The sequence below is a fragment of the Thalassophryne amazonica genome, chromosome 14 (genome assembly GCF_902500255.1).
Source record: "Thalassophryne amazonica chromosome 14, fThaAma1.1, whole genome shotgun sequence".
In the NCBI taxonomy this organism is placed as follows: domain Eukaryota; kingdom Metazoa; phylum Chordata; class Actinopteri; order Batrachoidiformes; family Batrachoididae; genus Thalassophryne; species Thalassophryne amazonica.
In genome coordinates, this window is record NC_047116.1 from 72039974 (window position 1) to 72065151 (window position 25178).

General features: G+C 41.1%; 1 protein-coding gene across 2 annotated transcripts in view; it reads right to left on the reverse strand.

The window, feature by feature from the left end:
- Positions 1–23196, reverse strand: part of stam2 (signal transducing adaptor molecule (SH3 domain and ITAM motif) 2) — a 55792-nt gene extending 32596 nt beyond the window's left edge. Inside the window, exons 1-5 of one of the 2 annotated variants that reach the window (XM_034185866.1) lie at positions 23028–23196; positions 14994–15078; positions 12259–12334; positions 6631–6726; positions 775–921 (exon numbers count right to left, since the gene is read on the reverse strand). In XM_034185866.1, the coding sequence (XP_034041757.1) occupies positions 775–921; positions 6631–6726; positions 12259–12334; positions 14994–15078; positions 23028–23067 (444 nt within the window). In that variant the 5' untranslated portion in view covers positions 23068–23196. The remainder of the gene's footprint in view (positions 1–774; positions 922–6630; positions 6727–12258; positions 12335–14993; positions 15079–23027) is intronic. The other variant, XM_034185867.1, reaches the window with a different exon arrangement.
- Between the last annotated feature and the right edge of the window lie 1982 nt (positions 23197–25178).

Below are 25178 nucleotides of genomic sequence, written 5' to 3' on the forward strand. Positions count from 1 at the left end.
AAAATGGCTGATGTCCAGGTCTTGTGATAACCAGAGAAAGAGCACACGACGGTCTCGTATCCACAGAGCCATCAGCTCAGAAATGATCCAGTGGTTTGTGCCGCGTCGTCGCAGCTCGCAGCGCGGCGCACCGACCGTCCTTTAAAGGGGTCCTTAAACCTGTAGTTAAAGTCCTTATTCTCTGTGAAGCCCGTAAAATTTTCACTGAAAGCCAGATAAATTTTTTTAATGGTTTCCAGGTGCCAGTCTCTAACAGCTTCTGAAAAAATTCTGATGGAAAAAAAGTCCTTTTCATTCCGCCATTTCCAGACAATGAAAATCCGACGAGGGGGCGGGACCACTCCTTTCACAAGGCGTGCTCACAGGCGAATGACGTCACCGACAGGCGTGGAAAAACTCACGCATGCGCACGAGGGTTCAAGCATGTCTGACGTAAAAACATATGAATGAAATCCATATAGTTTTTGAAAAAAATAAAAAGGTACGATACTTTACGGACAGACCTCGTATGTGCATGTTAATTGTATACATTTGGCTACAATTTCAAAATGGTAGGTAATTTAAATGTTTAAATATTTGAGACTTTCCAGTATCACCAGAACTAAACCTCTTCTTCAACAACATTTCACTGGATAACTTTAACAGAAAACTGACATTTTACATCTGGGTGAATGTTTTATATAGGCATACAGATTGGGGAATCCAGAGGCCTTTACGCACCTATTTTATGTTAGTTATGTTCTGTGAAACACATATTCTCTGTGTTCAATGTACCTGTGAGGGTGCAGCTGGGAAGCTGGTGCCTTCCTCTTTCAGTGACTTGATTGTGGCACTAATGAGGCTGAGTTGTGGATCCTTCTGGAAATCTTCTGCCCACTCCACCATCAGAACCTTCAGCTTTTCACACACCTTTGGGTGAGCCTACAGAAGACATGCAAATGTGACAGAGGCCACCAAGAGTTGCTGTGCATGTGGTAAATAGGCCTCACTAGGCTATGGGCATGCATTGAAGAGATGCCTAGAAAATAACTTTTATTTGACACATCTGGCAACTATGTAACTTTTTAAGGTATTTTGAGGATGCTTTTTTCAAAAATGCAATGTTCCACATCGTAAAGCTGCATATTAACACTATGTGCCGACTGATGAAATCCCCTATTTTCAACTATTTTTTCGCTGTTGGCAAAATGTGACAGTTTTTATGTAGTTTGTGCGCACAATTTTGTGAAGGAAGTCAATGCCAGTGATCACATTTCCTTTTTCCTTATTTAGCTCATAGTCTATTAACCCACTCCTCACAGAACACGGAAAAGGTGGTTCACCCTGAAAAAAAGTTCACTTGGTTAATGGCTAAACTGTGCTACTACCATGCAAGCTGCAAGACATGTTAAACATGCCATTCCGTTACTTTAGTCTTCATCATCATCCAATGTTGCTGACATTTCAGCTGTTTCGACCTGACAGTTTTCACACTCTTTGCAGCTGCACAGTTCTGAACATTTTAGTCCATTAGCATGACATACACAACTCCTTTGGGTGCAATTGGAAGTTCATTCCAGAGTATCCTTAAATGGTTCTCTTTCATTTCCCAGCCATGCCCAACAGAGCTTGGAGCATATATCAGTTTCTCAGTGCACTTGTGATGAATGCCAGCTTGGTAGTTAGTCTTCGTTAGTCTTGACAGGAACTTTGAGAGAATCCTCATTCGGTGGCAAATCATCTCTCACGTTCGCAGTCCTTGATGCTGTTTTCAAGATAGTTGCCTGTGACAAAGTCAACACATGTGCACCATGCTTCTTGGGAGCACAGACTACGTCAGACAGAACTTCGTGGGCATGTTTCTCAAATGTTGGAAGAATGGGCTTGAGCTTCTGTAAAGCAGTCATCCCATCGAAGATCCAGACACTTGACATGCCTGGCTGAGGTGGTCTCTCGTCTGCAGTTGGCTGTATCTTAAGGGCTCCTTGAGATCAATCTCCTTCACCTGGCTGATCATCAGAATATGGGCTAGCAGATCTGAGCTGGCTCTGAGAGAAAGAGCTTCGGCTTTTTCTGTTGATGGACATTTCCTGGTAAAATTGGTGAATGACTGCAGTTTGAGTTGCTTGATTCGAGAAAAAAAAAAATGCATTTTTCTTCCTCCTTTCTGTACAACCTTGTCTCAGTGAAGTCTGTGTAAGACAACTGGCACTGTTCCTGTGCACCAAGTAAGTCCTTTTCAATTGAAGTATCTGCGATAACCCCACTTGAGATAACAAACCTTCGATTTCCCCAGAGAAAGGATTCACCATGGACTGAATGGTGGGCATCAGATTCTCAATGGTCTGGTCATCAGTGGCTATCCAAGTTTTGTCTAGGTCTTTCCATGTGCAAGTTTGGATTCCTTTTCCAGCCATTTCCTCACATCTTTTGGTGGTTTCTCCACAAGCAAGATGTGACATGATCCACCGGTAGACGGCACCCCTCTCCGAAGATATACCAATCTGGCCTCCCTTTGTCTTCAAGTCTCTGTTAACGTTTTGCTCAATGGTCTGATCACAAGCCATTTGGGAAAACCCATGTGATGTCTTTCTCTGAACCGCAAATTCCCCAGCTTGAAGATGTGCATGGACCTGTGGATGAGTTGTGGCGATGTTCATCATTTCCAACCAGTAGGATGGGCAGTATCTGGCATAGTTGGGCAATCATAGGCAAAGAACCATGGCATTATCTCCCGTAATGCAGCTAGGTGGGGAACCCAGTCTCCTTCTCTCGTCGCCCTGATGAACAGAAGCAAGTTTTGGACCATTTCCAAGTATGAGTACCAGAATTTAAAGGTAGGATTGCCATCCTGGCTTCTCAGGATGAAGTTATCAAACCCTTCTATAATCTTGGAGAACCTCAATGACTGGATAAGGTCACTGAAAGCCTCTTCTGGGTAATGGTTGTGGAGGTGTTGTGCCATGAGTTCCAGGTCTTCAACATCATTAACAGAGAGTGTGTCAATGCATGCAGTCCACAGCAGTCATTGCAAGGCTTCAAACATCAGTTTATGTGCCCTGACAGCCTTGTTGTAATGGTGTTCATTCAAGAAACCATTCACTGATCCTTCAACAACAGTTCTGGAATCGAGCAAGATGTGGCTGGGGGTCCTTCCACCTTATCTGCTGTGCCTTGCTATAGATTGCCTGGTCGAAAACTAAGACAATAGCTGGTAGCCCCAGTTTGTCAGCAATGGCAACACTACGCTGGACAACTGTATAGACAGTTGACATGTCAGTAGGGCTCGCATCAATAACTAGTAGGTATGCAATGTTACTGAGACTGCATGGCCTATTAAGTTCAGAGTTCCATCTTGTCCACCCAGACAAACGTTTCCCTTTCACACTTGGCAATCTGACCATGACATATGCAAGGTCCTTACGTCTACCTTCTAGAGCCCTATTTGCCTTCTCCTCATCAGCCTGTTCACCCTCTACCTACAGCTGTGGACCAACCTTTCTCCGGTTTGAACTGTAATATGGTTGAACGTTCCTCTCTGGTGGTCATACAGTCCTTTTTCTGCTTCTCTTCAGGGACTCAATGGCAGACGTTTCTATTCTATCTTCAACAAGGTCCTCTCGTTTCTGAATCATGATTCCATTTGTGGTATGGGTTGTTCCCTGGAAACTCAGAGTTTCCTATCCAAAATCATTGTTATCCCATACTAATGTGGTGAATATAGCCTTATCCATTCCCTCAGGAATGCCATCTTCCTTCAGTTGCTGAAGCTCTGTCAGAGCCGTATCATGCTCTAGCATCACCGTATGGGATAAACAGTGGCCAAATCCGTTGAGAATGCCTATTATCTGAGATGACCCAGTCAAATGTCTGACTGTCATTCCTAATGCCATGTTTTGGTATTTGTGTTTTCTCTTCAGACACATGGTACACTATATCCTGCCCAAGTGAACATAGCTTGTGGTGAACAGCTGGAAATGTTTCCACAAACCTGTCCTTTGTCACTTCATCAGCACGGTGGCTTAGTGGTTAGCACTGTTGCCTCACAGCAAGAAGGTCATGGGATTGATTCCCACCTGTGGCCTTTCTGTGTGGAGTTTGCATGTTCTCCCCATGATTGTGTGGGCTTCCTCCGGGTGCTCCGGTTTCCTCCCACATTTAAAGACGATGCAGGTTAGGTGAATTGGAAGCATTGGAGACTTTATAATTGTCCAGGTCTCCCTTGCAAAAGAGGTCTCAATCTCAATGGGACTAACCTGGTTAAATAAAAGTCAAATTAAACTTAAAATCAGTTTAAGTTTCTAGCACCAAGCTAGAAAATTGAACAATTCACAGGGTATTACAGGGAGGGGGGTCAAATAATACATGAGCAGGGAAGAAATTATAGATGTGAATTGAGAGAATTTACACAAAAAGGGGTGCACATTCTTGGAATTCTCATACTCAGCCAACTTTGCTACACGTTTTTTACCTTTGTGTATCCTTGTCTGTGCATGTGAATGTCCAGCCTCAGCCTGTATTTTCTCTGAATTTTTAATCAGTTCTTTTGCTAAAGCTTGTCCTACTTCATCCAAGCTTACCCATTGATTAGCATATTCACATATTTTGTTGAAACTAGCCATATGGTAAAACACGAAGACAGCAATTCATGGAGGCTGCCATCTTGGATGTCAGTGCAATAAGAGGCGGGAATAGGCGAATACTGCCACCTAGCGACAGAAATTGGAACATAAACTAATAATTAAAAAAAAACATGATTACACTCAAATTTCTAATAAATGCGCAAGTTCATTTTGTGGAACATTGTATTTTGATAATACTTAGACCATTCGCTGCCACATATGTTGAAATTAGGTAGATTTGTGATGTATCAAATAAAACTACAAGATAATCAGGCATGTCCCATGGCCTACACTCCCCCGACAGCCAAAGCCTGGGTTTTAGCCGACTAGTCAAAGCATCTCCCTCCCATGCTGGAGATCGTGAGTTCGCATCCTGAGTGGAGCGAGTGGGAGGAGTCAATCACAACATGGCGCAGAGAAGCCGCTACACAAACAGCCATAATGTATTATTGCGCATTGGCAGCCAAGTCTGCCTAAAACGGACCATTCGATGAGCAATAATAGACTGGAATATGAGGTCTGTTAGAAAAGTATCCGACCTTTTTATTTTTTGCAAAAACCTGATGAATTTGAATCACGTGTGCTTGCATGAGCCAACCTTGAACCTTCGTGCGCATGCGTGATTTTTTTCACGCCTGTCAGTTGCGTCATTTGCTTGTAAGCAACCTTTGTGTGAGGATGGGTGGAGTCTCTCGTTTTTTCTTTGCAAGGAAATGGCGGAACGACTGGAGCAGCGCGACTGCATCAAATTTTGTCAGAAACTGGGCGACAGCCAGGTGGAAACCATTCGGATTATTCAGACGGCGTTCAGTGACGATCCTATGGGCATCACACAGATTAAGGAGGGGTACAACCGGTTTAAAGACGGCTGCACAATGGTGGAGAGCGAGCCACGCTCCGGGCGGCCATCAACACGCTGAAATGACCAGATCATTTCCAAAGTGAACGCTGTGGTGATGTGGGACTGTCGTGTGACTATCCGAGAAATTGTGGAAGAGGTGGACATCAGCACTTTTTCGGCACATTTTGATTTTGCCATGAAAAGAGTTGCAGCGAAATTCATCGGCACGAAGCTGATGGCGGAACAAAAGCGCCTTAGTGTTGAAGCCTCACAGGACATGTTGTGACATGCCCAGCTCTTCCACCATTCGGAAGATTCAGACGGCTTTCAGTGGCTTTTCAGTCGTGTGACTAGCCGAGAAATTGTGGACGAGGTGAGCATGTCACAACATGTCCTGTGAGGCTTCAACACGGTGGCGCTTTTGCTGCGGCATCAGCTTCGTGCCAAAGCCATCGGCATGAATTTCGCTGCAATTCTTTTCATGGCAAAATCTTCTGTCACAGTGGAATGTGCCGAAAAAGTGCTGATGTCCACCTCTTCCACAATTTCTCGGACAGTCACACAACAGTCCCGCATCATCACAGCGTTCACTTTGGAAATGATCTGGTCATTTCAGCGTGTTGATGGCCGACCGGAGCGTGGCTCGCTCTCCACCGTTGTGCGGACGTCTTTAAACCGGTTGTACCGCTCCTTAATCTGTGTGACGCCCATAGGATCGTCACCGAAACCCGTCTGAATAATCCGAATGGTTTCCACCTGGCTGACGCCCAGTTTCTGACAAAATTTGATGCAGTCGCGCTGCTTCAGTCGTTCCGCCATTTCCTTGCAAAGAAAAAACGACGAGAGACTCCACCCATCCTCACACAAAGGCTGCTTACAAGCAAATGACGCAACCAACAGGCGTGAAAAAAAAAAATCAAGCATGCGCACAAAGGTTCAAGGTTGGCTCATGCAAGCACACGTGATTCAAATCCATCAGGTTTTTGCAAAAAATAAAAAGGTCGGATACTTTTCTAACAGACCTCGTATGGTTCAAATCAAGTTACTTACGCATGCAGCCTTTAGGTGAAATACAGTTGGAATGTAAGATTTACATTTGTGGAAAAGAAAGTAGTGAAGTGTGCACAGAGTTGACAAAAGATAAAAATAAATTAAATAATTAAGAAATAAAGTGTTAGGGTTACATACCCTATTCAACACATTCACCAGTTCACTGACAAACTCCCGGGAACAGATTTCCAGGTGAAATATTTTCCCACAATTTGACACACAGGCACCAAGCAACTGTAAAAGAAATTAGAGAGAATGGAGTTCAACCAGGGATTTTTTTTTTTCCTGAACAATAAATGCACAACAGCAAGTGAAACTTTTGTAAATATGAATAGTTTTATGACTATGAGGCTTCAACTATGTGAACCAGGAGGAATATACAAACACAACAGACACTGTGTAAACATTTGCTCATGATCACACGTACACACATGGTTTTCATTCTACTCCCAGTTACACTTTGTTAGTATTAAGAATCGGCTCCGAGCCCTTTCTGCATTGCAGTAGGGATGGGCGATATAGCCCGATCTCTTGTGAGTAGGTTGAGGCATAGATATGCTCTGGAGAGAAGAGGAATGAAAGTCAGTAGGAGCAAGATGGAGTATGTATGAATAAGGTCTGTCAACTCCCTCAACAAATTTTCTATGGGGTTGAGGTCTGGAGACTGGCTTGGCCACTCCAGGACCTTGAAATGCTTTTTACGGAGCCACTCCTTTGTTGCCTGAGCGGTGTGTTTGGGATCATTGTCATGCTGGAAGACCCAACCACATTGCATCTTCAATGCTCTCACTGAAGGAAGGAGATTTTGGCTTAAAATCTCACAATACATGGCCCCATTCATTCTTCCCATAACAAACATTAGTCGCCCTGTCCCCTTTGCAGAAAAACAGCCCCAAAGCATGAGGCACACCCCCATGCTTCACAGCAGGTATGGTGTTCTTGGGATGCAACTCGGCATTCGTCTTCCTCCAAACATGAAAATTCAGTAAGGTATATCTTATATATTATATTTCAATTCTAAGGTGGAACTATGCCAGTGTACAAAGGTATATCTAAATATCTAAAAAGGAAGAGTAAAATAGGAGCGTAGAAAAGAGTAGAGTAGAGCCACTTAGGTGCCTGGTCTTGAGAACATGACTAGTTGAGTTTTCACTAAAATGTTCTATTTTGGTTTCATCTGACCACATGATATTCTCCTATGGATATGGATGATCCTCTTCTGGATCATCCATATGCTCTCTGGCAAACTTCAGATGGGCCTGGACATGTACTGGCTTAAACAGGGGGACACGTCTGGCACTGCAGGATTTGAGTCCCTCTCTGCGTAGTGTGTAGCCTTTGTTACTTTGGTCCCAACTCTCTGCAGGTCATTCATCAGGTCCCACCATGTAGTTCTGGGATTTTTGTTCACCATTCTCATGATCATTTTGACCCCACGGGATGAGTTCTTGTGTGGAGCCCCAGATCAAAGGAGATTATCAATGGACTTGTATGTCTTCCATTTTCTTACAATTGCTCCTACAGTTGATTTATTCACACCAACCTGCTTGACTATTGTCAATTTACTCTTCCTAGCCTGGTGCACATCTACAATTTTCTTCTTGGTGTCCTTTGACAGCTCTTTGGTCTTGGCCATGGTTGAGTTTGGAGTCTGACTGTTTGAGGCTGTGGACAGGTGTCTTTTATACAGATAACAAGTTCCAACAGATGCCATTAATACAGGTAACAGGTGGAGGACAGAAGAGCTTCTTAAAGGAGAAGTTACAGGTCTGCCAGAAATCTTGCTTGTTTGTGGGTGACCAAATATTTATTTTCCACCATAATTTACAAATAAATTCTTTAAAAATCCTACAATGTGATTTCCTGGAATTTTTTTTCTCATTTTGTCTCTCATAGTTGAAGTGTACCTATGATGAAAATTACAGACCTCTCTCATCTTTCTAAGTAGGAGAACTTGCACAATCAGGGACTGACTGAATAGTTTTTTGCCCCACTGTAACAGGCTGGGTCATTCTTTTTGTCTTTGCTCTGGAGCAGAAGTTATCCATTTGTTCCCAAAAAATGATCAGGAATACACATTTCTGCTGTGTAATATCCAACCCACATACCTTTGAGCCCAGAGAAGTTTGTGCTACTTCTGGATAAGGTTGACAATGACACAAGGCTTCTTTCTTGCAGCTAAGGATTCACTTGAGCGCATGTAGTGCTTGACAAAGTACAAAGCAATCTCTTTGACACAGGGCTGTATCAGCCATTAATGAATGATGGTTCTTGATACAGTACGGTCTGAGTGATTGGAGACCATGGGTCACATCTGTGGTTACACCCAGCCTCCTGCAGGTTCAAGGCAAAATGTTGCAGGTGTGCACACCACATTTTCACCACTGTCACAGGAAAAAAAAGGGGGGTGTCAAACACACACACACACACACACACACACACACACACACACACACACACACACACACACACACACACACACACACACACACTTTACACTGGGATACCAATTAAACAACTGCAAATTATAAAGAAGAAATACTCAAACTGCCAAAAGTATTTTAGCATTGTGTTATATTTTAATGATATCATGCAGTGAGGAGGGAGAAATATTTTAATTATTTCCCATCTTTATTTCAGTAACACTAGTTTGAAACTGCCCTGGTCCCAACTATTTTAGAACATACTAGAAGCCTGAAATGCAGGAATAGATGGATATTATTAAATGAAATGAAGTTGACCCCACAAAACATGAAATATCTTTGTCTCAAAGGAAATGTAAAATTCTATCATGTCTATTTTTCACAGGATAGTTATTGTTTTCAGACATAACAGAATTTGTACCTCCCCTGCGATACTATTCTCAGTGGCAAGATTACAACTTCCACGGATACAGATTACATAACGATTTTGTTACGTCCATAGACCACCATTTCCTGATGATCTTGATGTTTTTGGTTTTAAGCTTGTTGTTGAGATGTCAATATCAATTCATGGGGAATGCTACTGCCTGTGCTGTCAGCAATAAACAATTATATCATAAGATGTGCAATCCTAGAAAAACTTACTGGAGGTGTTAGTTTTTAGTATACACGATGATGTAAAAAAAAAAAAATACAAATAAATAAAATTGTGTTATGGTGTTCCTCCTCTAACCAGGCCTACTTGAATATATTCTTGATGAAACTGTCACACTTATCCACACATATCCTTCCATGATTTGCTTTGTAGTTTCAACACAATGCAGGTGTTTTCAGAACACCACGACTTCACGGTAAATTCTGGAATGACATCTCTCACTGGCTGCTGCTTGTACGATCAGCAGCTATTGATAAATGGGATCATGTGTTACATATATTTTCCTGTTAGATGTTTGGGATGAAGATGTGAAAAGGTGAGACTTCATATCCACTATGAGGTCTCATGTGACACATTTGTAATCGATTTTACAAACAACACATTTTTACAAACATTGTTCTGTCAAATAACTACCTGAAATCTGACCCAGATGCCTCCTGATAACAAGCGGGAGGGGAAAAAAAAAAGAAAACTTTGCCACAACTGGAAAAAAAAAATTTAAAAAAAAAATGGACTTCTGAAATTTTCCAGAAGACTCATATCACTTGAATGGGACAAATAATCAATGTCATGTAACATATACTCAACAAAAATATAAACGCAACACTTTTGGTTTTGCTCCCATTTTGTATGAGATTAACTCAACGATCTAAAACTTTTTCCACATACACAATATCACCATTTCCCTCAAATACTGTGCACAAACCAGTCTAAATCTGTGATAGTGAGCACTTCTCCTTTGCTGAGATAATCCATCCCACCTCACAGGTGTGCCATATCAAGATGCTGATTAGACACCATGATTAGTGCACAGGTGTGCCTTAGACTGCCCACAATAAAAGGCCACTCTGAAAGGTGCAGTTTTGTTTTATTGGGGGGGGATACCAGTCAGTATCTGGTGTGACCACCATTTGCCTCATGCAGTGCAACACATCTCCTTCGCATCATCCGTGAAGAGAACACCTCTCCAAAGTGCCAAACAGCAGCGAATGTGAGCATTTGCCCACTCAAATCGGTTACGACGACGAACTGGAGTCAGGTCGAGACCCCGATGAGGACGACGAGCATGCAGATGAGCTTCCCTGAGACAGTTTCTGACAGTTTGTGCAGAAATTCTTTGGTTATGCAAACCGATTGTTCCGGCAGCTGTCCGAGTGGCTGGTCTCAGACGATCTTGGAGGTGAACATGCTGGATGTGGAGGTCCTGGGCTGGTGTGGTTACACGTGGTCTGCGGTTGTGAGGCTGGTTGGATGTACTGCCAAATTCTCTGAAACGCCTTTGGAGACGGCTTATGGTAGAGAAATGAACATTCAATACACGAGCAACAGTTCTGGTTGACATTCCTGCTGTCAGCATGCCAATTGCACGCTCCCTCAAATCTTGCGACATCTGTGGCATTGTGCTGTGTGATAAAACTGCACCTTTCAGAGTGGCCTTTTACTGTGGACAGTCTAAGGCACACCTGTGCACTAATCATGGTGTCTAATCAGCATCTTGATATGGCACACCTGTGAGGTGGGATGGATTATCTCAGCAAAGGAGAAGTGCTCACTATCACAGATTTAGACTGGTTTGTGCACAGTATTTGAGGGAAATGGTGATATTGTGTATGTGGAAAAAGTTTTAGATCGTTGAGTTAATCTCATACAAAATGGGAGCAAAACCAATAACAAAGATCTATTTAGGCATCATATCAAAGGTATTACAAGCACCAGGCACTCAGAGGGGCGTACAGACAGTCAACACACACGTGCACAGAGACAGTCACCTCTCTGCCAGTTTCTAGATCCACCAGATTTCCATAATGAATGTGTGAGGTATATACACAGAGCTCCAGTGTTTATAGAGTAAAAAAACTATCTAGTGCTTTTGCCTGGATACAGCATATAAAGTCTTCTCATGGTCTGATTAAACTGAGCGCATGAGATAAATAATTTTGTCAGCACATACAGCCAAGTTATTGGAAAAGCCTGATATGCACGTTTCTGTCTGAGCAAATAAAATCTATTATGTGCTCAATTAATGTATTTCTATATTGTGTTTTTTGTTTTTGTTTTTCAATTTTCCACAGAAACACTCAATAATAATGTCTATCACAAAAGGTGTAATTTTCCATCTAAATCCCAGTGCACACTTAGCAGTTTGGCACAACAGTTGCTTATGTGCATACAAACCATGGGAAGCAATTTCAACTTTTGTGTACAGTCTGAATTTTTCCCCTCTCTCTCACTCTGACAATGGCGTCCTCATCAGCCACAGAAGGGAGAACCTGTGCTACACTGTGCACCATGCACAGCCCCTGCTCATCCTCCTCTGGGCAGACAGACGTGCTCACCGTAATGAGTGTGCTGTGTTCTGTGGTTCTTCTGAAATGTGCTCTGAGGTACTTTGAAAAGGCATGAAGGTATCACATCATGCAGTCAGTGCACAGTTTTACATGTTAATATAGTTGATTGTGAAACAATCTTATTGATGTACATTTATACATTTCCTCACACCCATTAATGTTGGAATCAGACAAAACTAATAACCAGCAGAAATGATAGATGTCCGTTAACATAAACAATATGAAGTGTGATCAAAGTTTGTTTAAGTTGTTCAGGTTTTTGAGAGAGAAAGTGTCTCTTTAAAATAACAGAGGGTACATGAATACGTAAATATACATTGGAGCACCCTGGCAAACTCACATTGAGGGCCTGCAAGGCAACATGAGGCACCTTGTGGTTGACTCGCTTCATGATGGCTCTCAGACTGTCCTTCGGTCTGAAATAGAATCAAACAGATTATAAGGTACTTGCGGAGCCTCTTTAAAAACACAGCAGGCTTTGTTTGTGATTACGAGCATTTGGGGATGGGATTGACCACAGGCTGACCACACACAAAGGGTCATATATCATATAAACTGGGCCAAAGTGTGGATTCTTTCTTATGTTCATGAAAAGTGTTAGTTATGAACTAGCAAATTACCCATCCTTTGGAGGGTGAAGAGTGTACTAATCGTGAGTCACAAAGCATTTTGAAGTAGCAGCTATAACAGAAATACTGAGCCCTTATTTAAGAAGGTTAAACCAATCAAAATAATTATGAAATGACTGACTCTGTAGCGTATAGAAAATGGATGTAACTTAATTTTTTTCTGATTATTATGAAGTTGTCAATAAAATGTATCTATCTAGCACAACACCATGTGGCAGTAAAAGACATTTGCAGCAGTAACAGCAGCACCTAATGTATACTGAAGTATGACGGGAATGACAGATTATAATAAATTATGAGAATGCACAAAATTCAAGGCAAGATTGGAAAGAAAGTGCAATAAAAACATGCTGACATTTGTTTGCAATAATTAAGAAGTAATGCTTTCACAAAACTATCCTGTTTTTATGCCTGTTTATTTTGGGGGCTGCCAGAGTGCAAACGAGGCATGTAGCGCCCGAACCATAATAGCTGGCGCAAATGTGATGGCAGATTTGGAATCTGTGGATGTTTTTGCCCTGGAAAACATCTTCAATGACCTACCTTGATGAAATATAAACAACAACAAAAAAAAGCAGTGCTCAGTGACAACGCATTGAATGTCCTACATGGAAGCTGGATGGATTCATATCATTAATCATAATGTTCTTCTTGCCAAATTAACTTATTTCAAAATCTCAAAACGTACTCTGTGTTGGATAAAGTCATGTCTTACGGACAGAACACAGGCTGTACAAATAAAAAGTTGTCAATCATCATATCTAACCTTATCAGCAGGAGTACCCCAAGGCTCAATATTGGGACCACTCCTATTCAGTCTATATGTCAACAATTTGCCAAAAGTATGCAAGAATGTAAACATGCAGCTATATGCAGATGACACGGTTATATATGTTGATGCGAAAACAAAAGATGAAGTTGTTGCAATGCTTTCTGGGGTTATGGTGCCAGTCTCCCACTGGCTCCAAAACTCATGCCTTCACCTTAACACCAAAAAAAACCGTTTGCATGTTTTTCTCACGTCAGACATCAACTAGTAACCAGCTATCTGTTTTAGTCAATGGAGAACAATTGCAAGTGGTAGAACAATTTAAGTATCTTGGTGTTACTTATGATTCAAAATTAAACTTCAAAGATCATATAAAGAGTGTCCAATATCATTAAATTCAACCTATCAAACTTTAAAAATATAAGACCTTATTTGACCACGGAGGCAGCAAAGGTGTACATGCACGCTATGGTCTTTAGTCATTTAACTTATTGTCTCATAACATGGTCCCAAACAGATGCAACTACCCTGAAACCACTGAAGTCATTGTTTAAAAAAACCCTGAAAATTATGGATAAAAAGCCTCTGCATTATCATTATTGTAACATTCTAAATAAGTACAACATATCAGACTTTGAAAGTTACCAGATGCTACTGGATGCATGTCTTATTTTCAAGGTTTTAAATGGGCTTGCCCCTCCACCCTTAATGTATTTTATACAAAAAAAAAGTAATGTTGGAATTCGTACCAGAGCATTAACAAGAAGAGACTGTGAAGTACAGAGGCGTAGAACTAAATTCAGTCAGATGGTGGTGTCCGTCAGAGGAACAAAATTGTGGAATACTCTACCAGACCGTATTAGAAACTGTGAAAACTACCTAACATTCAAAACAGATCTAAAGAAAAGGTTGAAAGCAAACCAGTCATGTACTCACACTTAAACTCATCATCCTCTTGGGTCACTAAACTTCAGAGTGTCTTTAACGGTAAATAGTCTGTCCCTGTTGTGTTCTTATAGTGTATTGTCTGTCTGAAACTGTAGTCTGTTCAGTCAATGCATTTGTCACATGTTGTATTGTGTTGTAACTGTTTCTGTTTTAACCTGCCTTAGGACAACAGATGAAATTTAGCTACTGTGCTAATTCTGGCATATTTATGTTTAAGCTGTGCGAAAACATTGATTAATATGCACTGTCCTAATTCAAATAAAATAAAGAAAGAAAGAAAGAAATACTCGCTCAGCAAAAATGCCATCTGGCGGAAAATGTGGGCAATTAAGGGGATTTGTGAAAGAGACTTGATGTGCATCCATAACTACAGAGGATATGGGAAGATCGAGAGCGTAGAGATGATGTGTGAGGTGAGCACATCCAGAGAACATTGAGGATGAAAAAATGGGACCTCCGCACTTAGTATATAGATATTTTGTGTGCATCCAAAACATAAATTTCAGCATGAGGAGGGAAGAAAGAAGTGACATGCTGCCTGAATAAAACAGCATGTCTGAATGAGCATTCATCACACTTCTCCAAAATATTTGATTAAACCTAATCTGGACTATTTTCAATACAAGTTAAATTTGCTAAAACATTTAGCATCTGTGAACCAGAATCCTGTTCAAATGACAAATACCTGTGCCTATTCCAAGGAAAGAAAACATAAATTCAACACTTTACCCATTGGCCATCGTTCCAATCCTATCACAGATATCCATAATGAGACCCCAGTCATCTGATGTGTTGTTTTCATTGGTTGCTTTCTCTGAAAATATATCAAACAGGGAAAGAGTGAGGATGTATTTTCTCATTGCCACTTTAACGGTTTCTCTTCTATATTTCACGGCAGGCATGCTGGTCACACTTGTGATATTCAATAGCAACAAAAAACAACGACATCCGACATGGTTTTAGAATTTGTTAACATGTCCCAAACAACATAGTTTTTGTAAATGTAAAAGTGTGGAACAGCGTCTAATTAAAGCTGCAACAATGAATCAATTAACTGATTATTAATCAACTATTAAATTAATGAACAACTCTTTTGGTAATCGAGTAATCGTTTTGCTTTGTGATTAGTACTGTTTGCTTCATAGCAAGAAAGTCCCAGTTCCATGTCCAACCTGGTCCGATGACATGAAGTTACATGACAAATATCTTGGGTTCAGAATGTCTGCAAGTACCATGGCAGGGGTGGTGGTTAGTACACTTGTTTCCAGAGAGGAAGGTTCCTGGTTCAAAACTACCCCTGTCCATTTTCCTTGAAATGTGGAGTTGCGTCAGAAAGGCCATCCGGCATAAAACTTGTGCCAAATCAAGACAAAGATCCATCTTGTATCTGCCGTGGCGACACAAAGTAAAATAAGGGAGAAATAAATGGACTAAATGGTAAATGGACCTTTTCCATCTGCATCAGAAGCGCAAAGCGCTTTACAAATAATGCCACACATTCACTCCGATGTGAGGGTGCTACCATACAAGGTGCTCACTACACACAGGGAGCAATAGGGGATTAAAGACCTTGTCCAAGGGCACTTAGTGATTTTCCAGTCAGGCTGGGATTTGAACCGAGGATCTTCTGGTGTCAAGCCCAACGCCTTAACCACTAGACCATCACCTCCCCAAGAAAGAAGCCAAAAGGACTTGGTTATCTACTGTCTCAATGAAATAAAAGTCAATGTAAATGAAAGAATCACTACATTTTCTTCTTCTTTTGCATATTACACACAGTCGCAACTTTTTCTGATTTGGGGATGTATAAACTAAAATGTTTCAAGCATTTTTATTTTAATTCTGATAATTACAGCTTACAACTTAAAAATAGGGTGAAAAAGTATATCAAAATAATACTGGGCTCGACAATAGCACTGGTCCGATGGCCCGGCGGCCTTTTTTTTTCATTTTCCGGGCCACCACGGGCCAGTGAAGTTCACATTTCACTGGTCCGTATGGGCCAGTAAGAATTAAAATCGCTTTGGGCAGATTTATTAGTCTAATGCCGCGTTCACACCGGGCGCGATCAGATGCTACAAATTCGCGGGGGTCCCGTGGCAACGGACGCGCCTCCTTCACCCGGTGTGTCGCTCTGCTTTTGCTGCGAAAATTCGCCCCGGTGCGTCATCAAATAGGAGGAGCTTCCATTCAGCTCGCCGGCTCCGGTTGTCAGTCAAGTTAACATGACGGACCTTGATCACACGGAGCGAGTTGTTGTGGAAAGCTGACAAACGTCATGAGACGTTCCCAATTCAGGCAGTATCATTATTTGCTGCAGGAGCTGCGTCTGGATGATGGCTGCTTTCAGCGGTCCTTCTGCCTCTGCAGGACCCAACTTGAGGACCAACTGTCCCGTTCACGCGCGCACATGTAAACAATTAAAAAAAAAAAAGAAAAAAAAAAAGAAACAGAAACTCCGCTCCCGCTGCTGTGGGGCTGCTGCTCCTCCAAAAACTCTTGTCATAGTTGTGAAATAAAGGACAAAAGAGACATACGTCCTGCTCACAGGCTGCTACCAGAGACAGGACATGTTGCACCACTTCGCAATGTTGGGAACATTGCCGAAGTGCAGACAAACTTCGTCTGCAGGCGCATCTTCTGATGTGGCGCAAATTTCGCTTCAACATCGACGCGTCATTTTCGCTTAAGCAAGATCGAGCGCAGTGAATATTATGAATTTCTTGAAACCTCCTGCCCCTGGGCAGAAACCAGGAAAGCAAAGGAAAGAACAGCTATCACCCTCAAAACAAGCACAGAAGAGGAAGGCTGCTGATGCTGAATATGAGAAGAAAAGGGTGAGGAAAACTTGGCAAACTTCCTGGAAGAAAAGACGGCCATAGCTGGAGCGTGATGAGGAGAGTGAGGTTGTCTTCTGTGGAACTTGTAGGGCCATGCCAGAATATGCTAACAAGTATGATTTCATATGCCAGTTTAAAAGTCTAATCAGTATGCCCTTGTGGAAACCCCACGGTGACATTAGCAAGTGAACTTGGTTTATGAAATTTAACATATTAATTTTGTAAATGATCAAGAAATAAATTTATTTTTGTATTAATGTCTGAGTGTTGAAAAAATTCCTATCAGTTACCTACCGACATTTTTTTCAAAGTTTACTCACTTTAAGGTTTTTATCATGTAGTATTAGAATTTTGTGTTTGTTTTCAAGTGTTTTTACATTAAGGAAACCCAATTCTAATGTCTGAGTGTTGATTTAAAAAATTCTTATCAGTTACCCCCCGGTTCGGCACAGGCGTGAAAGTATGGGCCAGTGATATTTTCATCCGGGCCAATAACTTTCAGATTCTACTGGCCCTGTGGGCCAGTGCATAAATTGCCTTATTGTCAAGCCCTGTAATAGTATACAAATAATGAATGTTTATGAATTCAATGATATGAATATTTCATGAGGTGAAAGCTGCTAAAGTCCAAATTGTGACATGTAGTCCAGTGATGCTGTGAACTGACTTTGGACTTCCAAAAAAAAAAAAAAAAAGACTGTGTAGTTCCTCAGTCTAGCCAAAACCTGCGCCAGCTTTTCACCTTTTTATCTGAACAGTTCTTCATGTATTCAGACGGCTTACAGCTGAGTGGATTTTGTGTATGTGGGTGTGTGTGTTACGTCAGTTAGCTCAATCAAACCGTCTTGCTTGTGTCGCTGTCCTGCACATGTGCGAGTGTGTACTACAAAAAAAAAAAAGACTGTACATCCTCAGTACAGCGAAGAAAAAAATTATGTCATAAATTAGTCCCGCTTTTCATTCTAACTTCCTGCCAACAGCGGAGTGGATTTTGTGTGTGTGTGTGTGTGTGTGTAGCACTGCACTCTGCGTGCGCAGAGTGCAATGCTACCAAACATATGGACCAAATTTGCACTCTAAATGAAACCAAATTGCACTCTAAATGCAATGCAACACAAATGGGATGAATATTCCATGTCACGTGACACCAATCAAATGACAAGGATCCACTGAGCTGTTGCATAAAATATATAAAAGATCCATCCAAAAAAGAATTTATAATACAGAAATGTTAAACCTCTGAAAAGTATGTCCATTTATCAGTGGTGGGAACACTTCCGATAATCCGATAACCGATAATTATTGAAGATAAAGTTTTCATTATCAGATTATCTTTTCAGATAACTTTGAAAACCATTATTGGACTAATTATCTTCCGATGAATTTTTGTCCAATAACTTTTAGACCATTAACATGGTAAACAAAGGTGAACAGATGTGTAGTTCTACCCTATAGAAACGAAGAAGAGCTGGTTCTAGAAGAAACTGCTCTATCCTTTGCAGTAAAGGAGAAATGGTCACAAAAAAAACATTTCTTTTAACCCCATACTGATACGTGGCCAATATCATCCAAGTCATCTAGAGGCATACATTTTTAACTTATGGTTCAAATTTTAACCAAACTTATTTCGGACAAGTTATTTAAACTAACGTCACTTCTGAAGTTTTATAAAGTGAAAATATCATATATATGTTTTAGTTTTAAAGTAATGTGCTAATTTTTAAGGTTTTAGTGTGGGCATGCTGTGCCCAGTAGTGCATTATGGGTAGGATAGGGTAATGTCAGTGCGGTAATCTCAGTACGTTCACAGGAGAATGCATTTGAGACACTCTGATCAGGACAACAGCATTAAACTCTAGTGCATAAAACTCTCGTGAATATATTCTCTGGGTTTATAGATGTTTTTGTGTTTGCTTTTATTAAATTCCATGCATTTTAAATGTAGCAAGTAGCAACACAGATTATCTGGAATTTTGTTTTGGCAAGTTTTTGAGGTCTCTACTGCCATCTACTGGCCAGTAGTGTTCATGGCAGCGCTCAGACTGAAGCTGGGCAGACACTGTACCACAGAACCGCACGGTGTAAAAGTTCAGAGCGCCCGATTTATGTTCTCACACATATTGTACGTTCAAAAACCACACGTCGGACTCATGTTTCCAGAAGCAAAACATAAACAGATGCTTTTTTTCCTCCAAACTTAATTTACAAAAACTCTCGATGGGAGACATCAAAGTTTAAAAAAAAATTTACAAGACAGGTCTGCTGTGTTTGCACAGGCACAAGAACATCAAACAGGTTTGATTTTCATCTGCCCATACTATCGGCAATCAGGAGGTGGTCGTGAGATGTTAAACGCAGCTCGTTACTCCATGTATATTAAACGATGCAGGACACGCGATTAACCTGAAACTCAGTGCGATCCAAAAAATTCTCACAAATGAAAAATCAGCTGAAAAAGGGCCAAAACTCGCACTGGCACCAGTAGTTGGCAGTGTTCTATTTAACACCGGTTATATCAGACGGTTATCTAATTACAACTTGGCTTTTTTTTTTTACAAATAAAAAATGCCATATTTTACAAAAGCCCATTTATCTGTAAACACCAACACATGACACACCTCACATTAACGTGTTGGTTTACATAGAATTAATCAACCAATTAGTGTAGCAGAGGCACATTTTACCCAGAATGCCATCTCTCTGTGTTTGTTATAAAACTTCAGAATTAGTGCATTATTCAACATTAAAAGATATATGTTATATCTTAACTTTGCACAAATGACAGAACTGACATTAATGGAGTTATTCTATCAGTATTCATTTTATTTATACACCAAACCATAACTCAGCAGGGCTTTATTTTCCAAGACCTCGGCCTGATGGCAGCACTGTGATTGGGCAGAGTTGAGCTTTCTGGCTTCTCTCAGTGGCATCTGTACTGGAAGCCATGCAGTTAACTGGAGCTTCCAGCAGGGGGGCAGGATGCTCAAAGACAGAAGTGCTGACTCATTGTTTGGGTCTGTTGTGGCTTTTGATGCTTCCAAAAACGATCGCAGTGTTAAAACTCAAAATCAGTTTGTTAGTAGTTGCAATTATACCGGAGACAAGGCTGGAATTTATTGGTTATCGGTTATCTGTAACTTCTGATACATTTTTGGGTGGTTTATCATTTTATCTTTATCGAAGATAACTTTTCAGTTATCTGATTATCTGTTATTAAAGTTAATTTTTTGGTTATCTGTGCCCACCACTGCCATTTATGCACTCAGTACTTGGTTGGGCCTCCTTTTGAATGGACTGCTGTATCTAAGCAGCGTGGCATTGAGGCAGTGAGTCTGTGGCGGTGCTGAGGTGTTATGGAAGCCAGGTTGCTCTGATAGCAGCCTTCAGCTCATCTGCATTACTGGGTCTGATGACTCATCTTCCTCTTGACAATACCTGATAAAATAGTCTCTCTAGAGGGCCAATCAAGTACAATAACGCCACAGTCAACAAACCAGTTACTAGTGGATATGGCAATGTGGGTAGATACTAAGTACTGCTGGAAAGGGAAATCAGCGTCTCCATAAAACTAGTGATGAGCCCTCATCACTTAACAGATGTTTAGATATTACTGGATTGGGTTATGGGCACCTACTAACAATCACCTTGCAGATGCAGGGGATCACTGTCTGGTCTCCACCTTTCAACATATTCTACAAGAGTAACCCTACCATGAGTACATGATTCCAGCCAGGTCACTAAGACACACAAACTGCCCTACCATAAAAAGGCAGTGGCCCCTTACACTGATGGACAGATGTAATTGCATATATTGAAAATACTGAAGGTAAAAAAAAAAAAAACACTATTCACTGTTATTGGGAATTTTCCCGCTGGCTAATCCCCTCCTAGTAATTTAATGTGGAGAGCAAACTCAGAAGACTCAAAAGCTAAACAGGAAACGGACTTCAAATTCAGATGTTGTATGCAAAGACAATGCCTGCACTCAACAGAGTTGCTACCACAGCTTGCAAGCTGTTCTCATTCACACCACTCTCTATGTCTTCTGCCTGTTCTCAACAGGTGGGTGGGCCGTTGGCCTACGCGTGGATCAGTAAAGCTATGTGATTGGTTGAAAATGCTGCATTTGACACTATATGCTGTGACTGCTCGTGGTGTATAACTGAAACGGTATATGTCTTATCAAAGCTGTGTTTTGTCTGTGTAGCGTGGTAAGCAAAGAACAGTAGGCATCATGGCGTCCCAGAGGAGATATCAAGTTAACAAACAGACCAAGGACATGGCCATGAGATACACTGCCCAACACCGTTTTGCAGCTGTGAATCTCCCAACTCCCACTAGAGGTCAGTTTCAGCAGAGGCACAATGTAAATAAACCTCGTAAAGTATGGACAAGACAACATTGGGGCACGCCAGAAGTCCATCACAGGTGCAACACCTCCTCTAGATTACCCTCTCAACTTGAGAGAATGTGTCATCATCATAATCGCACGTGAACTCGCTGGATCAACACCATCTACATCCTCGCTAGCCATTGTTTACATGCGCTGTGAGATGCCGGTGTCAGAGGCTCTCCTAGACTCACCACTGCCCCCTGCCTTCTCTGCACATGTATTATAGCGAAATGTTAGCAGTGTCATGGTGGAGCGCTAGCTGCAATTAACAGATTATCACCTCATTTCTCCTTAAAAGTGGCCCGTTTCTGCTTAAAACTGACTTTAGAATGATTTAAGAGGTTTGACGTTGTCATCTAATGGTTAATAATCACATTATTCCATTTGATCGCTTTGGGTGTAGAAAGTCAGACTCAAAGAGAGAGTTTCAGATGTGCTGTTGTCACTCTGTGACTGCTCTCCTGTCCTTTATGTGGAAATGATTGTTGTACAAAAGCTTCAGATATCTGTCGCTGAGATAGATGGTGACTGGAGTGCAGTTTTAAGCAAAAACAAGGCAATAATCTGTGAATTGCTGTTGACGCTCCAAAATGACGCATGTGCAGTGAAGGCGCGGGAGTGCTGAGCTCCTGACACCACAGCCTGACAACCGGCCCTGAATTGGACCAGATACTGGCCTCTCTCTCCTAGCCTGTGATTAGTTGGTGGCTGAGACACTGACGTTAGCCTCCAAAACAGAGCCCAGCATGACCCAATTCATAACCAGGGTGATTGTCGGGCAACTGACACCAGAACTCTGCTGGCGACGCAGTGCATTCTGGGAAGCGCAGGGGAGGATTATGGGAAACATTAAAGTACTGAATGGAGGATGAATCTAAGCATTTTAGGGCGCACAGTAAGCTGTCACAAAAGAGCTTTTTCTCCCCTTTTCATTTCTTTCCCAAGTGAGCATGAATGCAGATGCATGCTGATACTAAAAAGTATTATGTCGACAGAACAAACATTTAAATGCAAGGCCCTGCAGAGTTGTAAAAGCTGTGATCCACTCACTGCCTTGTATTATTCTACTTTATGTACTACAGAAAAACAGTTAAACATAATCCAAAATCCTAGTTTGCCATCGAGAACATCCAGCTTAGACAAATTATTGGAAGATTAAACCGCTAACATTCCTGACAGAACTGACAACTAACCCTGGCCAGAATGTGTGGTGTGACAAACCAAACCAACAGCACTTTGTGTGGTGATCTCACCTTCATGTGACGAGCTGCTCCACTGACTGACGTTATCGTTCAACACCTACATAGTTTGTATTAAAACGCTGACATTTATGGGGTCAACTTAATGTCATTTTGAACCAATCAGGCACCGCAATAAATCGGATATATGTTATTATTGTTATAGTTATTAAACAGCAGGTCGTGCTGTGAGACAGTCGGAGATGTTTGTTTATCACAACTAACTTCAGCTATGCTAATATTAGCTTTAAGTCTTAGATAACAGAAAACCACGACACACAAAACTTACCAACATCTTGCTCAAATGGATTTGGGGCAAATAACGGCATCCTTGCGGTTTTTGAAGTTATCTAGAGTACTAAAGGAAAGAAAAGTGTGTCGAAAACGTTATCCAATATAAACAGTTCCTCGTCCATTAATGTCGCACCAGTTGCTCTTCCGGACACTTAGGTGTCTTCAACAATGCCAGAATTTTGGTAATTATTATTATTATTATTTAGCGTTTCAGTGCGTGTATAAAAACAAAGTCAACAACAGTTTAAAGTGTGTTTTTAATTTGATGAAGAGCACATTTAGATTGTTTCATTAAAAACAAAACTGTTATAGCCACTGACACTGGAAAACACTGACATCTGGCGGTGATAAAGAGGAAAGTACAACGCTGATGTTCCAAAATGACATGTGCGGTGCAGACCAGTGGCGTCTTCATTTTTGTAGTGTGGGATACTGTGTTTTTGCCCGACATCGACACCCCCCCCCAACCCCTAACCAGTCATTTTAATTAAAACAATTGCCCAACATTTGTTTTTGTAATGCTGATGTCTGATGAAGGGAGGTAACAGTAAATGTAAATATCAATGAATCAAAATTGAGGTAGTGGCACAGGCACAATTTGGTCCCCCAGACCCCCGGCGTATGGGCTTCGGCCCTGTGGGCCTCGCACTTTGTCTCCCCCCCCAATTTCTAGTTCTAAATTGCGCCCTTGGGTAGTGGTGTATTTCACTGTTTTTACATTGCAATTTTACAAACATAAAATCAATGTATTTAGACAGGAAGTCAAATTGGGTTGTACAGGACAGTCAGGTGCTTAACAGTTGAGAACATAAAGTAGCTGAAGAAAGGGATTAAATAAACAAAGATGGCCAACACATATACAGGACTGGAAATTTGAATCTGCCTGGTCATACCCACAGCCTCAGCCTAAGCATGTTGTTTTGCTGAGTGTGCTGTGGCTGTGCTGAGTGTGCTGTAGAAAGGGATTAAATGAACAGAGATGGCCAACACATATACAGGGCTGGAAATTTGAATCTGCCTGGTCATACCCACAGCCGACTATTTTGGGGGCAATTTTCAGTTCAACTTTTTAAAAAATGGTACCAGTTTGTTCCCCATGTCATAAGGATTCAGAATATATATAGTTTTTAGGGCTACATATCATAGTTTGGGAGCTTATCCCGGACAGACAGACGTAGCCCTTTATATATATATATATATGTATATATATGTGTGTGTGTGTGTGTTTACAGAGATTCTACAGCATTGTATTTATTACAATTTATAGCTAACAGACATTTACTCCCAAGTAAATGCTTAACATTGATATGTAGACGATTATAGTCTACTTAAAAGGCAGCACACATTTATTCAAGTAAGTAAGGGGGAAAATATTTGGTGGTTTTAAATACTTCTCACTCTGTATATTATAAAGACAACATGTTCCAATTCAAGTTTTTTACACCAAAAAAGTATAAATGTGCAAGGCACAAAATTAAAGAAATTTTACACTATAGGCTATAAAACTAGCACAAAAGTACATGTTTAGAGACTTAGTCAAGTTTAAAGCAAGAGTCTATACCAGGGCTGAACCATAAATATATCAATATTTAAACCATTTCAACAGTTACAGGACTAAACCAGGATTTCAGGATTTGCTCTCACCCTATGTATGTAGTAATTAAATTAATCTCAAAAGTAGACAAAAGTAATATTGATCTCGCTGAATAACAAAATGCAACCCATTCACACAAAATGTGCTTTTGCATTTCAAGTTGCTACGCCATGAAAGTGTACAAAATGTTCAAAATATTTTGTAGTCAGTTTTGTGTATGTGTGTCTTTGGTCTCCTTGTTTGGGTAGCAGAGTGATGATCACTCAACCAGGTTGAGTGACATACTTCCTTGTCTTAAAAAAGCTGCCAGCATGTCAGGATTTCCCTCAGAGCCTGGTTTTAACTCTTTGTTTTACCAGTGTCATGTGTTAGTTTCTCCACTAGATGGTGCCCTCAGTTTTGTTTCACACCTGGATCAGATGAATGACTGATTACTGATAGACTATTTAAACCCTGACTTTCTGTTCAAGTATTGCCAGATACTTGTGTGCTGTGTTTGTCTGTTGCCTTGCTTGCCTCGCCAGCTTCCAGAGCTACCTTCGATGATCCAGG